At 32.6% G+C, this 12,584-nt stretch overlaps 1 protein-coding gene and 7 non-coding genes across 8 annotated transcripts; all 8 read right to left on the bottom strand.

Moving 5' to 3' along the window:
* Positions 1 to 306: 306 nt before the first annotated feature.
* LOC132728980 (FMRFamide peptide receptor frpr-18-like) lies at positions 307 to 1,341 on the bottom strand. Its single transcript, XM_060714710.1, has one exon. It carries the CDS (start codon positions 1,339 to 1,341, stop codon positions 307 to 309), a length of 1,035 nt encoding a protein of 344 aa, XP_060570693.1.
* A 6,521-nt stretch (positions 1,342 to 7,862) lies between these two features.
* Trnaa-ugc (transfer RNA alanine (anticodon UGC)) lies at positions 7,863 to 7,934 on the bottom strand. The gene has a single exon. It is a non-coding gene; the product is annotated as a tRNA-Ala (tRNA).
* A 250-nt stretch (positions 7,935 to 8,184) lies between these two features.
* Positions 8,185 to 8,256, bottom strand: Trnaa-agc (transfer RNA alanine (anticodon AGC)). Its single transcript has one exon. It is a non-coding gene; the product is annotated as a tRNA-Ala (tRNA).
* A 788-nt stretch (positions 8,257 to 9,044) lies between these two features.
* Positions 9,045 to 9,116, bottom strand: Trnaa-ugc (transfer RNA alanine (anticodon UGC)). Its single transcript has one exon. It is a non-coding gene; the product is annotated as a tRNA-Ala (tRNA).
* A 209-nt stretch (positions 9,117 to 9,325) lies between these two features.
* Trnaa-ugc (transfer RNA alanine (anticodon UGC)) lies at positions 9,326 to 9,397 on the bottom strand. The gene has a single exon. It is a non-coding gene; the product is annotated as a tRNA-Ala (tRNA).
* A 1,263-nt stretch (positions 9,398 to 10,660) lies between these two features.
* On the bottom strand, positions 10,661 to 10,732 carry Trnaa-ugc (transfer RNA alanine (anticodon UGC)). The gene has a single exon. It is a non-coding gene; the product is annotated as a tRNA-Ala (tRNA).
* Positions 10,733 to 11,284: 552 nt separating this feature from the next.
* Positions 11,285 to 11,356, bottom strand: Trnaa-ugc (transfer RNA alanine (anticodon UGC)). The gene has a single exon. It is a non-coding gene; the product is annotated as a tRNA-Ala (tRNA).
* Positions 11,357 to 12,027: 671 nt separating this feature from the next.
* On the bottom strand, positions 12,028 to 12,099 carry Trnaa-ugc (transfer RNA alanine (anticodon UGC)). Its single transcript has one exon. It is a non-coding gene; the product is annotated as a tRNA-Ala (tRNA).
* Between the last annotated feature and the right edge of the window lie 485 nt (positions 12,100 to 12,584).

Here is a 12,584-nt window from a genome sequence, read left to right as displayed (position 1 = left end):
GAACAAAGAGTACGAAAATTCACTGGGCCGAGGCCTTATGCGATATATACCAGTCGGACTTGTGATCTCGACTTCAAGGTTCGATTCCCGGGCTGGCCAACTTAAATTAATGGCCCTCGAATTTATAATGTTCTTTAGACGAACGTCCCTCAGGCCATTATGGACTTCTTCAGGCCATTCTCGCATAATGGCGTACAGCGACCAAGTATTAACCTCTAAATCTCGTGACGGCATTGTGAACCATCTTATTAAGCTTGTATTTATTTTTTTTAAAGCAGGTTTACTTGTCACTTCATAATCCTGTACTTATAGTATGTATTTTTTAGTCTGGTTCGTTGTACGTAGATGCGGTATATTTGAGCCTACCGCGCAACACTTCCGCCGGAAGAAGTCCTTAACTTCCTGTCTGAATCTACTTCCGCTAAGAAAATAAAGCACAAAATTAAGAGTACAGTTTAAATATGCTAACATGTTTACTACGGCCCACCAAAGTAAAAACACTGCAAAATCGTGGAACGTCTCCGATGCTTCCAACCATTTTACTTGCACAATCATAAACAAAGATATAGGAGTTGAACAAATTATGAACATGATGTTAACTGTAATAAGCATTGTTGTTAACTGTGACATTTTATCAAGTGTACGCGCTGCTTGTCTAGTACTTGGTGCTATCTGGACACGTTTGTTCCGTTTCCGAATAGCTAGACGTACAATTATCGTGATATTAGCGATGGAAAGGATTGTTAAAGGGACTATTGAAACAATGCACAAATCGATCCAGCGCCAGATATAAAGAAATATTTGGTATCTGTCTTCCATTATGGTCTCACAAAAATATAAACCCGAGGTGTTCGTGATTGGGTAATATGTTATCGTCTGCCCGTAAAACCAATGTAGGTTCAGTAGAAATAGCAAGGCGATTACCAACATGATTATGACACCTGCCTTTTGCGGGCTACAAATAACCTTCACTCTATGCGGGAGAAGTACACCGATGAAACGGTCCATGGTCACACCCACCAAGAACCACGAGGAACATTGAAAAGAAAAGTACACGAGGAACAAGTGGAACTTGCATCCGAATTGCGAGAACTTTCTAAGATCAATGTCTATTAAATAAACAAGCCAGCCACGAAACAGACCTGACCAAAGTGCCAGCAAGTCTGATACTGCAAGTGCTGTGAGAAACAAAGATGTGGAAGACTGGCGATTCTTTCGTTGCATCAGCACAATAATGGTCAGTAGATTCCCGGCCGTACCTAATATTAGTAATATGGGCGGAGCTATTTTCCATAACTGTACGGCTATCCGGTACTCAGCAATTTCTAAATATGTTTCCATTTTGCCGGTTTGTTTCTGTTTTTCTGAAGATTTCTTGTTCTAAAAATAATAATGTGTATATAAGTAGCATGTGAAAATGGACATAACAAATGTGCTGCATCATTTTTTTTTATTCAATCTTACAAATAGTGGCAAAATTTGTGTTGGTTCAAAGATACATGCCTCCAGATGAGCCAAAATATTGTTCTGAGATTTTAACAGAAGTAAACAGATTCAAGATTCACGCCATAATCGACACGTTTTGTTTGGTTAATGACTTGTTTTTCAGTATTTATCAGCATATTTTTAGGTCCTGGCTTACGCATTTTTGGTATAGTTTGACCTCTTTCTGGTAATTTATGTGAAGTAAAAGTGCCGCTTGCAATGTTTGTATTACTTTTTAGTTCACTCCACTATGTTTTACTTTGTAAAACCAATTGCATGTACCTTAAAAAAATATCATGACAATTAGCATGAATCTGAAGGCATGCTGCTTTAATTATAATAATAATAATAATAATAATAATAATAATAATAATAATAATAATAATAATAATAATAGTAATAGTAATAGTAATAATATAATGATAATAATAATAATAATAATAATAATAGTATTAATAATAATAATAATTATAGTAATAATAGTAATAGTACTAATAATAATGATGATAATAATAATAATAATAATAATAATAATAATAATAATAATAATAATAATAATAATAATAATAATAATAATAATAATAGTAATAATAATAATAATAATAATAATAATAAATAATAATAATAATAATAATAATGATAATGATAGTATAATAATAATAATAATAATAATAATAATAATAATAATAATAATAACCATAATGATAATAATAATAATAATAATAATAATTTTTAAAGAAGCTAATGCAGGCAGAAATTGCATCATACAAAACAAGTAAATAAACAACATTACCTGAACACTATATCACTATATAAAAAGCCAAAAAAAATACACAAAATTCAGCATCATCAAAAACAACAACAACTAAAACAATTGGTCAGTAAAATAAGGACCTGAAATAACATCATTTGGTTGATTTGGCAAACGCTCCTTCATAACATCAAATATTATTCATACGATTTTTTTTTCATTTAGAAATAATTCAGAGTGTAATGATTTCACAAAGGTATATGATTTCGGCCAATCTTGACCACTAATGGCGTGACGAATACGTTTGAAAATGGAGTTTTTAATTATTTATTGGATTGCTTTGTCTCTCGGGGCCGCAAATTTTACGATGTTTATATAGAATGATTTCAAATCATTTAAAATGATTACATTATAATATGTACGATCTAATGTCACATCAATGAAAAGCCTTTTTTTGAAAATTTTAATAAAAGGATGTGAGCACTTAAGTTGATTGATATTTAATGGAAGAAATTCAAATTCATTATTATTGTTACTACTATATCACTCATTATTACTTCTAGATACGTTTGTCAAGCGTATTGTTTTACATGTAAATGCTCAGAAATCACATTTAAACTCACAGTCACAGTTTAATAATTTTCTTCCACCATTGATAACGCTCTGTTTCGGCGCCATATGACCTGTATGTGCTGGTGGGCCGTAAAACCAAACCAAACGTTTCTGAGATGCACATTTATTGGCGTCCGCGCCGAAGCGCGGCGCTCTTATGGAATGAGATCAGATTTTGTGAAAGGGCGACAGCAACTTCTCGAGCCTTTTAGTCGGTCATAATAAAAGCCGAAAATTCCGATCGGTATGAGGGTGCTTGATTATTAAAAAAGAATGAAATGTCGCGATATGTTACAATGAATTTTCGCAATGCAAACATTTACAAATGAAATAACCTTTTCCGTCAATAAATCGCGCTCTTCGGGGTTTTTTATTTATCATTTTGTAGTACACAGTCGGTTATCATGTCATGGTATGTTATTGTTGTACATGTATCCTAGAATGATCAGTTGATGACCTAAATATTCCAAAAACCTATTTATACATATATCTTTTTATCACTCCTATCGGTGAATGCCGGTCTCTCCCGGTCTATTTTGACCAGGATTTACTAGTGACCGGCGAATAGTACCACACGTTTATTGTCCGGTCTCTCCCGATTTTGGAGTAGATGTTTGATATCGTTACAATTGGAAAAAAACAACAATAGCATGTTTCATTTTATCTATATGAGATAAAAACAATAAATATGTACACGGATTTATATGTAATATAAATCCGTGATATGTACAATAATTGAGAAAAAGGTACATTTTTTATGGTATTAAAATGACATTATCAACTTTGAAACATTTTATTTAATTATTCAATTTGTTATCCGTGTTTAGTAAAGATGCCGAGGAATTATTCAAAGTTACAAATTAGATTTTATGAATTATTCAATTGATCGATAATTTAAAAAATGATAAAGAAAAATACAATGTACATGTACATGGTTTAAGAATAAACAATATTATATATTGAAAGATAAACCATAATTTACTGACTTTTTCCAGTTAAGCTTTTACTTATAATCGTCGGTCAATATGACAATTGAATTCTTAAAATTTATTTTACAATTTTAATAAAAAAGAGTAGTAAAAACTCAGTATTAAAATAGCACATAAAACACAAAAAAAGAATAAAAGAAAACAATATTCATAAAATTTGTATTTTTTTTTTTAAATTAAAATTAATAGATATTACAATTATTGTATAATAAACAATTATGCTCAACATGATCAACATGGTAATATAACCAGTGTCATATTTTTACTAACTTAAAGTGTGAACAGATACCTTAAGGGGGTCTTCGCTAATAGCGATAACATGTACATAATAAGGGACAAATGTGTGGTACGTGTTGATCATGCGTTACACATATGGATTATAAATGATTGCATACATGTATATCCGTTGCTATTAATAACCACGATCATAAAGAAATAACAAGTAATATTCTAATCTCTAGCATGCCAATCAAAGTTCATAATGAACAATGTCTTTCGTCCGCTCATTCATAAGTGGTATACATTTCTGGTAGTTTATAAGAATATCTTGTCATCATATGTGTACTAGTTCATCTTCACTTGCTGCATTTCTTGCTTGGACGCCCTTTGATGCTTTGCATCAATGCTTTTCTTGTATTATTAGTTATAAAGATTCTTGACAGGTTACATGGCCGTATATAAACGGTTATTTGTATATATTACCCGCGCCGCGAGGGTTATATTGCAAACAACCGTTTATATTCGGCCATATAGCCTGTCAGGAATCTTTATAACGAATTTATAATATAGCAAACTTCTTTTTTAAGGGAAAAAATGTGATTTCTTAATAAACTGACAGAATCCGTGTATATAAAGCTATAAAAACGTCACGATTATCCAATGAAAAGCGACGTTACAAGCGTGCAGTATTATAAAATATTAATGAAAAGTGAACGTTTTCAAGTCATTAACAAAAGAAAGAAGAGCTACACGGAGTTCCAAATTTAAAATAAATTTTAAAAATATAATCTTACCTGCGGACAATTCATCCCATTTTTATATATTTATAATTTTTGAATTATTGTTTCAAAATTTTTTATTTAACAAAGTATACATATGTATATCCTTCAAAACTTCAAATACTTTATATTGATAAAATTTTGCGCTTTAATGCAGTGCATGTATTAAGTTTCTATTAAAATAAGTTAAGAGAAAATGGTTAAAGGATGCCTGCGTCATCATGCCAGCCAGAGGGAAAAATTCCGCTTAATAAATATTTAAGTATATCAGTTGAATATATTCCAAGGGGATTGAAAGCTGTCATTTTATTCAAAGTCGCCTTGAGGAAATTCATATCAAAGAAAGATGATCGTATTATAAATGTAAGATTATCACAAGGCGATATCAATTATAAAATCTATTATGCAATTGTAATGCAAATTTCATTATATAGCTGAATAATTCAGATTTGGTTATTATTCAAGCCTTAATGCACGCATACTCAACGCTTACATGTCGCAGTATTGGTTCACATTTTTACGCCGTATATATAGCTCACGCTCGACGATTATGGCTCTGTAGGAGCACATTTGTCCCGGAGCACATTTGTCCCGGAGCACAATTGTCTTACGTGATACCGATGAATGAGACAAATAGGACCCCAAATGTCTAACTAGAAAACACATTATGAGTACAAATGTGCTCAAAACAATTTTTTAAGAGGACAAGAAAGCACATCTGTTTCTTTAATGAAATTCAAGTGCATTTGACACATTATGGAACGCCGTGACTGTCTTATGTGATCAATGTTTTTGCTATCTTGTGAAACGATGATATTATTTAGTCATTTGAGTATGTTGACATGTGCAATTCACATCATGTCTTGTCAAAGAATAATGCTGCCTTGTGCAAATAAGATATTAACGTGTCAAAAAGTAATGATGACTTGTGCAAACGACTTGTTGACTTGTCAAAGTATCGTGATGACTTGTGCAAATGACATGTTAACTTGTCAAAATATAATGATGACTTGTGCAAACGACTAGTTGACTTGTCAAAGTATTATGATGACATGTGCAAAAGACATGTTAACTTGTCAAAAATTCATGATGGCATGTTTACTTGTCGAAATATCGTGATGACATGTGCACAAGCATGTTGACTTGTCAAAGTATGGTGATGACTTGTGCAAATACCATGTTAACTTGTCAAATTATTATGATGACATGTGCAGACAACATGTAGACTTGTCAAAGAATCGTGATGACTTGTGAAAACGACATGTTATCTTGTATAATGCCGACATGTCAAAATGCACTATTATCTTGTCAAAGTATTATGAAAACTTGTGCAAACACCATGCTAACATGTCAAATTATCATGATGACATGTGCAGACAGCATGTTAACTTGACAAAGTATCGTGATGACTTGTGCAAATGACATGTTCACTTGTCAAAATTTCATGATGACATGTGCATACATCATGTTAACTTGACAAAATAACGTGAGGACTTGTGCAAAAAGCATGTTAACTGGTCGTATTATCTTGATGACTTGTGCAAACGACATGTTAACTTGTCAAAGTATCGTGATGATTGGGCAAATGACATTTTAACTTGTCAAAATATAATGATGACTTGTTCAAATGACATGTTACCTTGTCAAAGTATCGTGATGACATGTGCAAATGGCATGTTAACTTGCCTTATTATCGTGATGACATGTGCAAACAAAATGTTAACTTGTCAAAGGATCATGATGACTTGTACAGACAACATGTTAACTTGTCAAATTATCGTGATGACTTGTGAAAATGACATGTTAACTTGTCAAAATTTCATGATGACATGTGCAAACAGCATGTTAACTTGTCGAATTATCGTGATGACATGTGCAAACACCATGTTAACTTGTCGAATTATCGTGATGACATGTGCAAACAACATGTTAACTTGTCAAAGTATCGTGATGACTTGTGCAAATGACATGTTAACTTGTCAAAATTTCATGATGACATGTGCAAACAGCATGTTAACTTGTCGAATTATCGTGATGACATGTGCAAACAGCATGTTAACTTGTCGAATTATCGTGGTGACATGTGCAGACAACATGTTAACTTGTCAAATTATCGTGATGCCTTGTGCAAATGACATGTTAACTTGTCAAAATTTCATGATGACATGTGCAAACAGCATGTTAACCTGTCTAATTATCGTGATGACATGTGCAAACAGCATGTTAACTTGTCGAATTATCGTGGTGTACGGAAGCTTGTATGTACCCCCGCTATGAAGACATGAAGTCGTCTCCCTCGACTAATATAACACAACAAGCCGTCAAAATTACGACGACAAGATTATATATACCATGTCATTTGACAAAATATATGTCATCATGTCGCGATACAGCATCCCGACTTTCATACATTAATATATTTGTCGCCTAGACGTAACATGGAGGTCGACATACATGTTACTTCAAGCCGACAAGTTTATCTATGTATGAAAGTCGGGATGCCGTATGTCGACATGATGACATATATTTTGTCAAAATGACATTGTATATATAAACTTGTCGTCGTAATTTTGACGACTTGTTGTGTTCAACAAGTCAAGAAAGACGACTTCATGTCTTCATAGCGGGGGTACATACAAGCTTCCGTAGTGGTGACATGTGCAGACAACATGTTAACTTGTCAAAGTATCATGATGACTTGTGCAAACGACATGTTAACTTGTCAAAGTATCATGATGACTTGTGCAAACGACATGTTAACTTGTCAAAATTTCATGATAACTTGTGCAGACAACATGTTAACTTGTCAAAGTAACGTGATGACTTGTGCAAAACACATGTTAATTTCACAAAGTATCATGAGCATGTCATCACGATAATTTGACAAGTTAACATGCTGTTTGCACATGTCATCATGAAATGACAAGTTAGGGCGAGCTTTAAATGTCTACTTTAAAACAGTAAAACTAAAATGTAAACGTAAATTGCTCGAACATTTTTGCACAATAGAACGTTTAACAAAAATAATGGAGATGCCGGGGATCGAACCCGGGGCCTTTCACATGCAAAGCGAACGCTCTACCACTGAGCCACATCCCCATTTTCTATGCAGAGTTAATTTCTGTTAGATAACATTTTTTTTTAAGTTAAAGATGATAATTATGATTTTGCATTAGATATTTATGTGAAACTGTCCACCTCGTTTCAATATTAAAAGAATATACATTTGTATTCAGTAGCCTATATTTTGTTTATTTTTTGTTAAATACAAAACGGTTTAAACACACAAATTTCCTACACATTTTTTATTGAGGATTTTATAAGAAATAGCAATTCAATGTAAAATTTATGGAGATGCCGGGGATCGAACCCGGGGCCTTTCACATGCTTAGCAAACGCTCTACCACTGAGCCACATCCCCGATGGTGACTGTAATGATAATTATGAATAATGATTGATATACTGATGATGAACTGCTGATGATGACTTTCAGACTATGATGTTGTTGGTAAGTGCTGATTACTGAATATAATGATGATGATGCACTAATGATTATGATGATGATTATGCTAATGTTCTAATGGTGATTATGATGATGATGATGATGATGATGATGATGTTGTTGTTGTTGTTGATGATGATGATGATGAGGAGGATGATGATGATGATGATGATTATGAATATGATTATTATAATGATTATAAACTATGATTATTATGATGATGATCTTAGATAGATTATTGTTATACTTAATAAATGGTCAGAGCTTTATTTGTCAAAATGGGGGCATCTTCCGTATACAGCTCCGCTTTGATGGGAGCTATATTCGAACGTGCAATTGTAGTAAGGTGTGGATTAATAATAAAAGCTCTTTACGGAGCTATATTTGTTGAGAGCTATATGCGGCGTAACAGAGCGTCCACACTGCAGTATATTGAGCAAAAAGGAATAAAAACGATGTATATTTTGAGTTCAGACAATTTACCACACAATTAAATGCATCTACATTCAGCACCCACAAAATGATACAAGTTGAATTAAATTAAAGATAGAGTAATACCGTTCTAAATTATTATTGATACAATGTCTTCTTTTAAACGGTAAACAAAAATAAAAACGTAACTTGAAAGCAAATAATTGCATAATACAAAATAATAAAAACGTAACTTGAAAGCAAATAATTGCATAATAGAACGTTTTACTAAAATATGGAGATTCCGGGGATCGAACCCGGGGCTTTTCACATGCAAAGCGAACGCTGTACCACTGAGCCACATCCCCATTTTTTGTAACCACATTTGTTTACGATAAAAAAAGATATTGCGTTAGAAAAAGAATAAAGTTTTATGAAACTGCTCACCTTTTGTTTCAACATCAAAAGAATATACATTTGTATTCATTAGCCTATTTAAAATGGTTTAAACGCGGAGATTTTGTACATAGTTTTGATTGAGGATTTTGTAAGAAATAGCAATTATAGGTAAAATACATGGAGATGCCGGGGATCGAACCCGGGGCCTTTCACATGCAAAGCGAACGCTCTACCACTGAGCCACATCCCCGATGGTGATGATGTTCTGATGACTTTAATGATAATGATGAATAAGGATTGATACACTGATGGTGTACTGTTTCAGGCGATGATGCTGCTGGTAAATTTAAATTACTTATGCTGATTACTAAAGATGATGATGATGATACACTGTTTATTATGATGATGATTAAACTAATGTACTGATGATGATGATGATGAAGATGATGATGATGATGTTGTTGTTATAGTTGTTGTTGTTGTTGATGATGCTGCTGATGACGACGATGATGATGATGATGATGATGTTGTTGTTGATGATGATGATGATGATGATGTGATGATGGTGATGATCATGATAATGATTATAAATGATGATGATTATGAAGATGTTCTTAGATAGATTATTGTTATACTTTATAATTGACATTATTAAATAGGGAAAACTTTATTTGTCAACATGGGGGCATCTTGCCGTATATATCCAGTGCTCGTAAAATGATACAAGTTGATTTGAGTGATTCCGTTTCCACAATTTTTTATACTAAATGTATTGCATTGTAGAACGTTTTACAAAAATGTGGAGAGGCCGGGGATCGAACCCGGGGCCTTTCACATGCAAAGCGAACGCTCTACCACTGAGCCACATCCCAATTCATGAGCAAATATAGATATCAATACGTTGTAAATGGTAAAAGGGTCATACCTCAGGATATAAATATCGCCAGTTCAGATATCGCCCGTGCTCGCTAAACTTGAAATTTATGGTTAAAGTCTTATTTATCAATATCAAAATCAGTAAAACAATACATTTTCTGAAAACTTTGTCTATGGCTGCAGGTAAAAAAAAACAATAAAATGTCCCATTTAGATAAATGATACTTCAATTTCTGAAGAGAACTAAAAAAAAACGTTTGTAAGATAACTATACATATGATAAATAACTGGCTCAGTATATTCTGCTATGAAATTTTTAAGTGAAAGGCATAGAATGTTACCAATATTTTAACATGTATAGCAAAAGATAAAAGTTTTAACTTTCAATTGATGTATACCAAAAAAATGAAATGTTTACTTATAGATGAGAAAAGTTAAAGATGATAAGAAATGATATTGCAGTAGATAAGGGATAAAGTTTTATCAAAATGCTCACCTTTTGTTTCAATATATAGAGAATTTACATTTGTATATTTAGTTTATTTTCTGTTTTGTTTAATAAAAAGAAGTTTAAACACGCGAATTTCTTACACAGTTTTAAGTGAGGTTTTCATAAGGAAATAATAAGTAAAATATATGGAGATGCCGGGGATCGAACCCGGGGCCTTTCACATGCAAAGCGAACGCTCTACCACTGAGCCACATCCCCGATGGTGATGATGTTTTGATGAATATAATCATAATGATGAATAAGGATTGATACACTGATGATGTACTGTTTCAGACGATGATGCTGCTGGTAAATTTAAATTACTAATGCTGATTACTAAAGATGATGATTATACACGGACGCTTATGATGATTAAACTAATGTGCTGCTGCTGCTGATGATGATGATAATGATGATGATGTTGTTGTTGTTGTTGATGATGATGATAACGACGAGGACGATGATGATGATGATGATGTTGTTATTGTTGTTGTTGTTGATGCTAATGATGATGATGATGATGATGATGATGTGATGATGATGATTATGATAATGATTTAAAATTATGATGATTATGATGATGTTCTTAGATAGATTATTGTTATACTTTGTAATTGACATTATTATATAGGGAGAACTTTATTTGTCAAAATGGGGGCATCTTACCGTATACATCCAGTGCTTGTAAAATGATTCAAGTTGATTTGAGTGATTCCGTTTCTACAATGTCTTTACTAAATATATTGCATAATAGAACGTTTAACAAAAATATGGAGATGCCGGGGATCGAACCCGGGGCCTTTCACATGCAAAGCGAACGCTCTACCACTGAGCCACATCCCCATTCATATGCAATGTATGATAACAATACATTGTAAATAGTAAAAGGGCATACCTCGGGATATAAGATATCGCCTGGATATCGCCCTTGCTCGCTAAACTTAAAACTTGTAGTAAAAGTCTTATTTGACAATATTAATATCAGTACAATAATACTTTTTCTGGAAGATTATAAATTTGTCTATGGCTGCAGGTAGAAAAAAAACAATAAAATTTTCCATTTAGATAAATGATACTTCAATTTCTGAAGAGAACTAATAAAAAATATATTTGTAAGAATACTATTCATATGATTTTAAACTGGCTTGGTGTGTATGTTCTGCTACGTTAATTTTGAGTGAAAGGCATAGAAAATTACCAATATTTTAACATGTATAGCAATAGATAAAAGTTTTAACTTTCAATTGATGTATACCAAAAAATGAAATGTTTACTTATAGATGAGAAAAGTTAAAGATGATAAGAAATGATATTGCAGTAGAAAAGGGATAAAGTTTTATCAAAATGCTATCCTTTTGTTTCAATATACATGTATAAAGAATTAACATTTGTATTCAGTAGCCTTTACGTTGTTCGTTTTCTGTTTTGTTTAATATAAGCAGTTTGAACACCGAATTTCTTACACAGTTTTAAGTGGGGTTTTCATGAGAAATACCAATAATAAGTAAAATATATGGAGATGCCGGGGATCGAACCCGGGGCCTTTCACATGCAAAGCGAACGCTCTACCACTGAGCCACATCCCCTTGTTCTTGTCTATATGTGTGTTTATTTTTTGATAAGAATAACTAAAGATGATTAAAAAGATATTTGCAATGCATAAAATTTTGATCAATTAAAATTACTCACCTTTTGTTTTGATAAAAAAGGAATATAAATGCACAAACCCCTGTCTTATTCTAATTATTAGATTAGTGGATACAAAAGAATTATACAACATATTTATTTACAAAAGAGCCACATCCCGATGGTGTTCATGTACTGATGAAAATAATGATGATGAAGAATAAGAATTGATGTACTGATTGTGTTTTGCAGTGCTGGTTATGACTTTCAAACGATGATGTTGATTATAAGTAGTGTGCTGATGTACTAATGATAATGATGATGATGATGTACTGATGATGATGACGATGACGATGACGATAACGATGACGACGACGACGACGATGACGATGATGATTTGTAGTAAAGTGTGGACGGATATTTAAAGCTCTTCGGGGAGCTATAT

Source organism: Ruditapes philippinarum, unplaced genomic scaffold, assembly GCF_026571515.1.
Source record: "Ruditapes philippinarum isolate M1 unplaced genomic scaffold, ASM2657151v2 ctg5236_1_1_1_1, whole genome shotgun sequence".
In the NCBI taxonomy this organism is placed as follows: Eukaryota; Metazoa; Mollusca; class Bivalvia; order Venerida; family Veneridae; genus Ruditapes; species Ruditapes philippinarum.
Note: the sequence above shows the minus strand (reverse complement) of the source record. Positions and strands in the feature narration are given on the sequence as shown.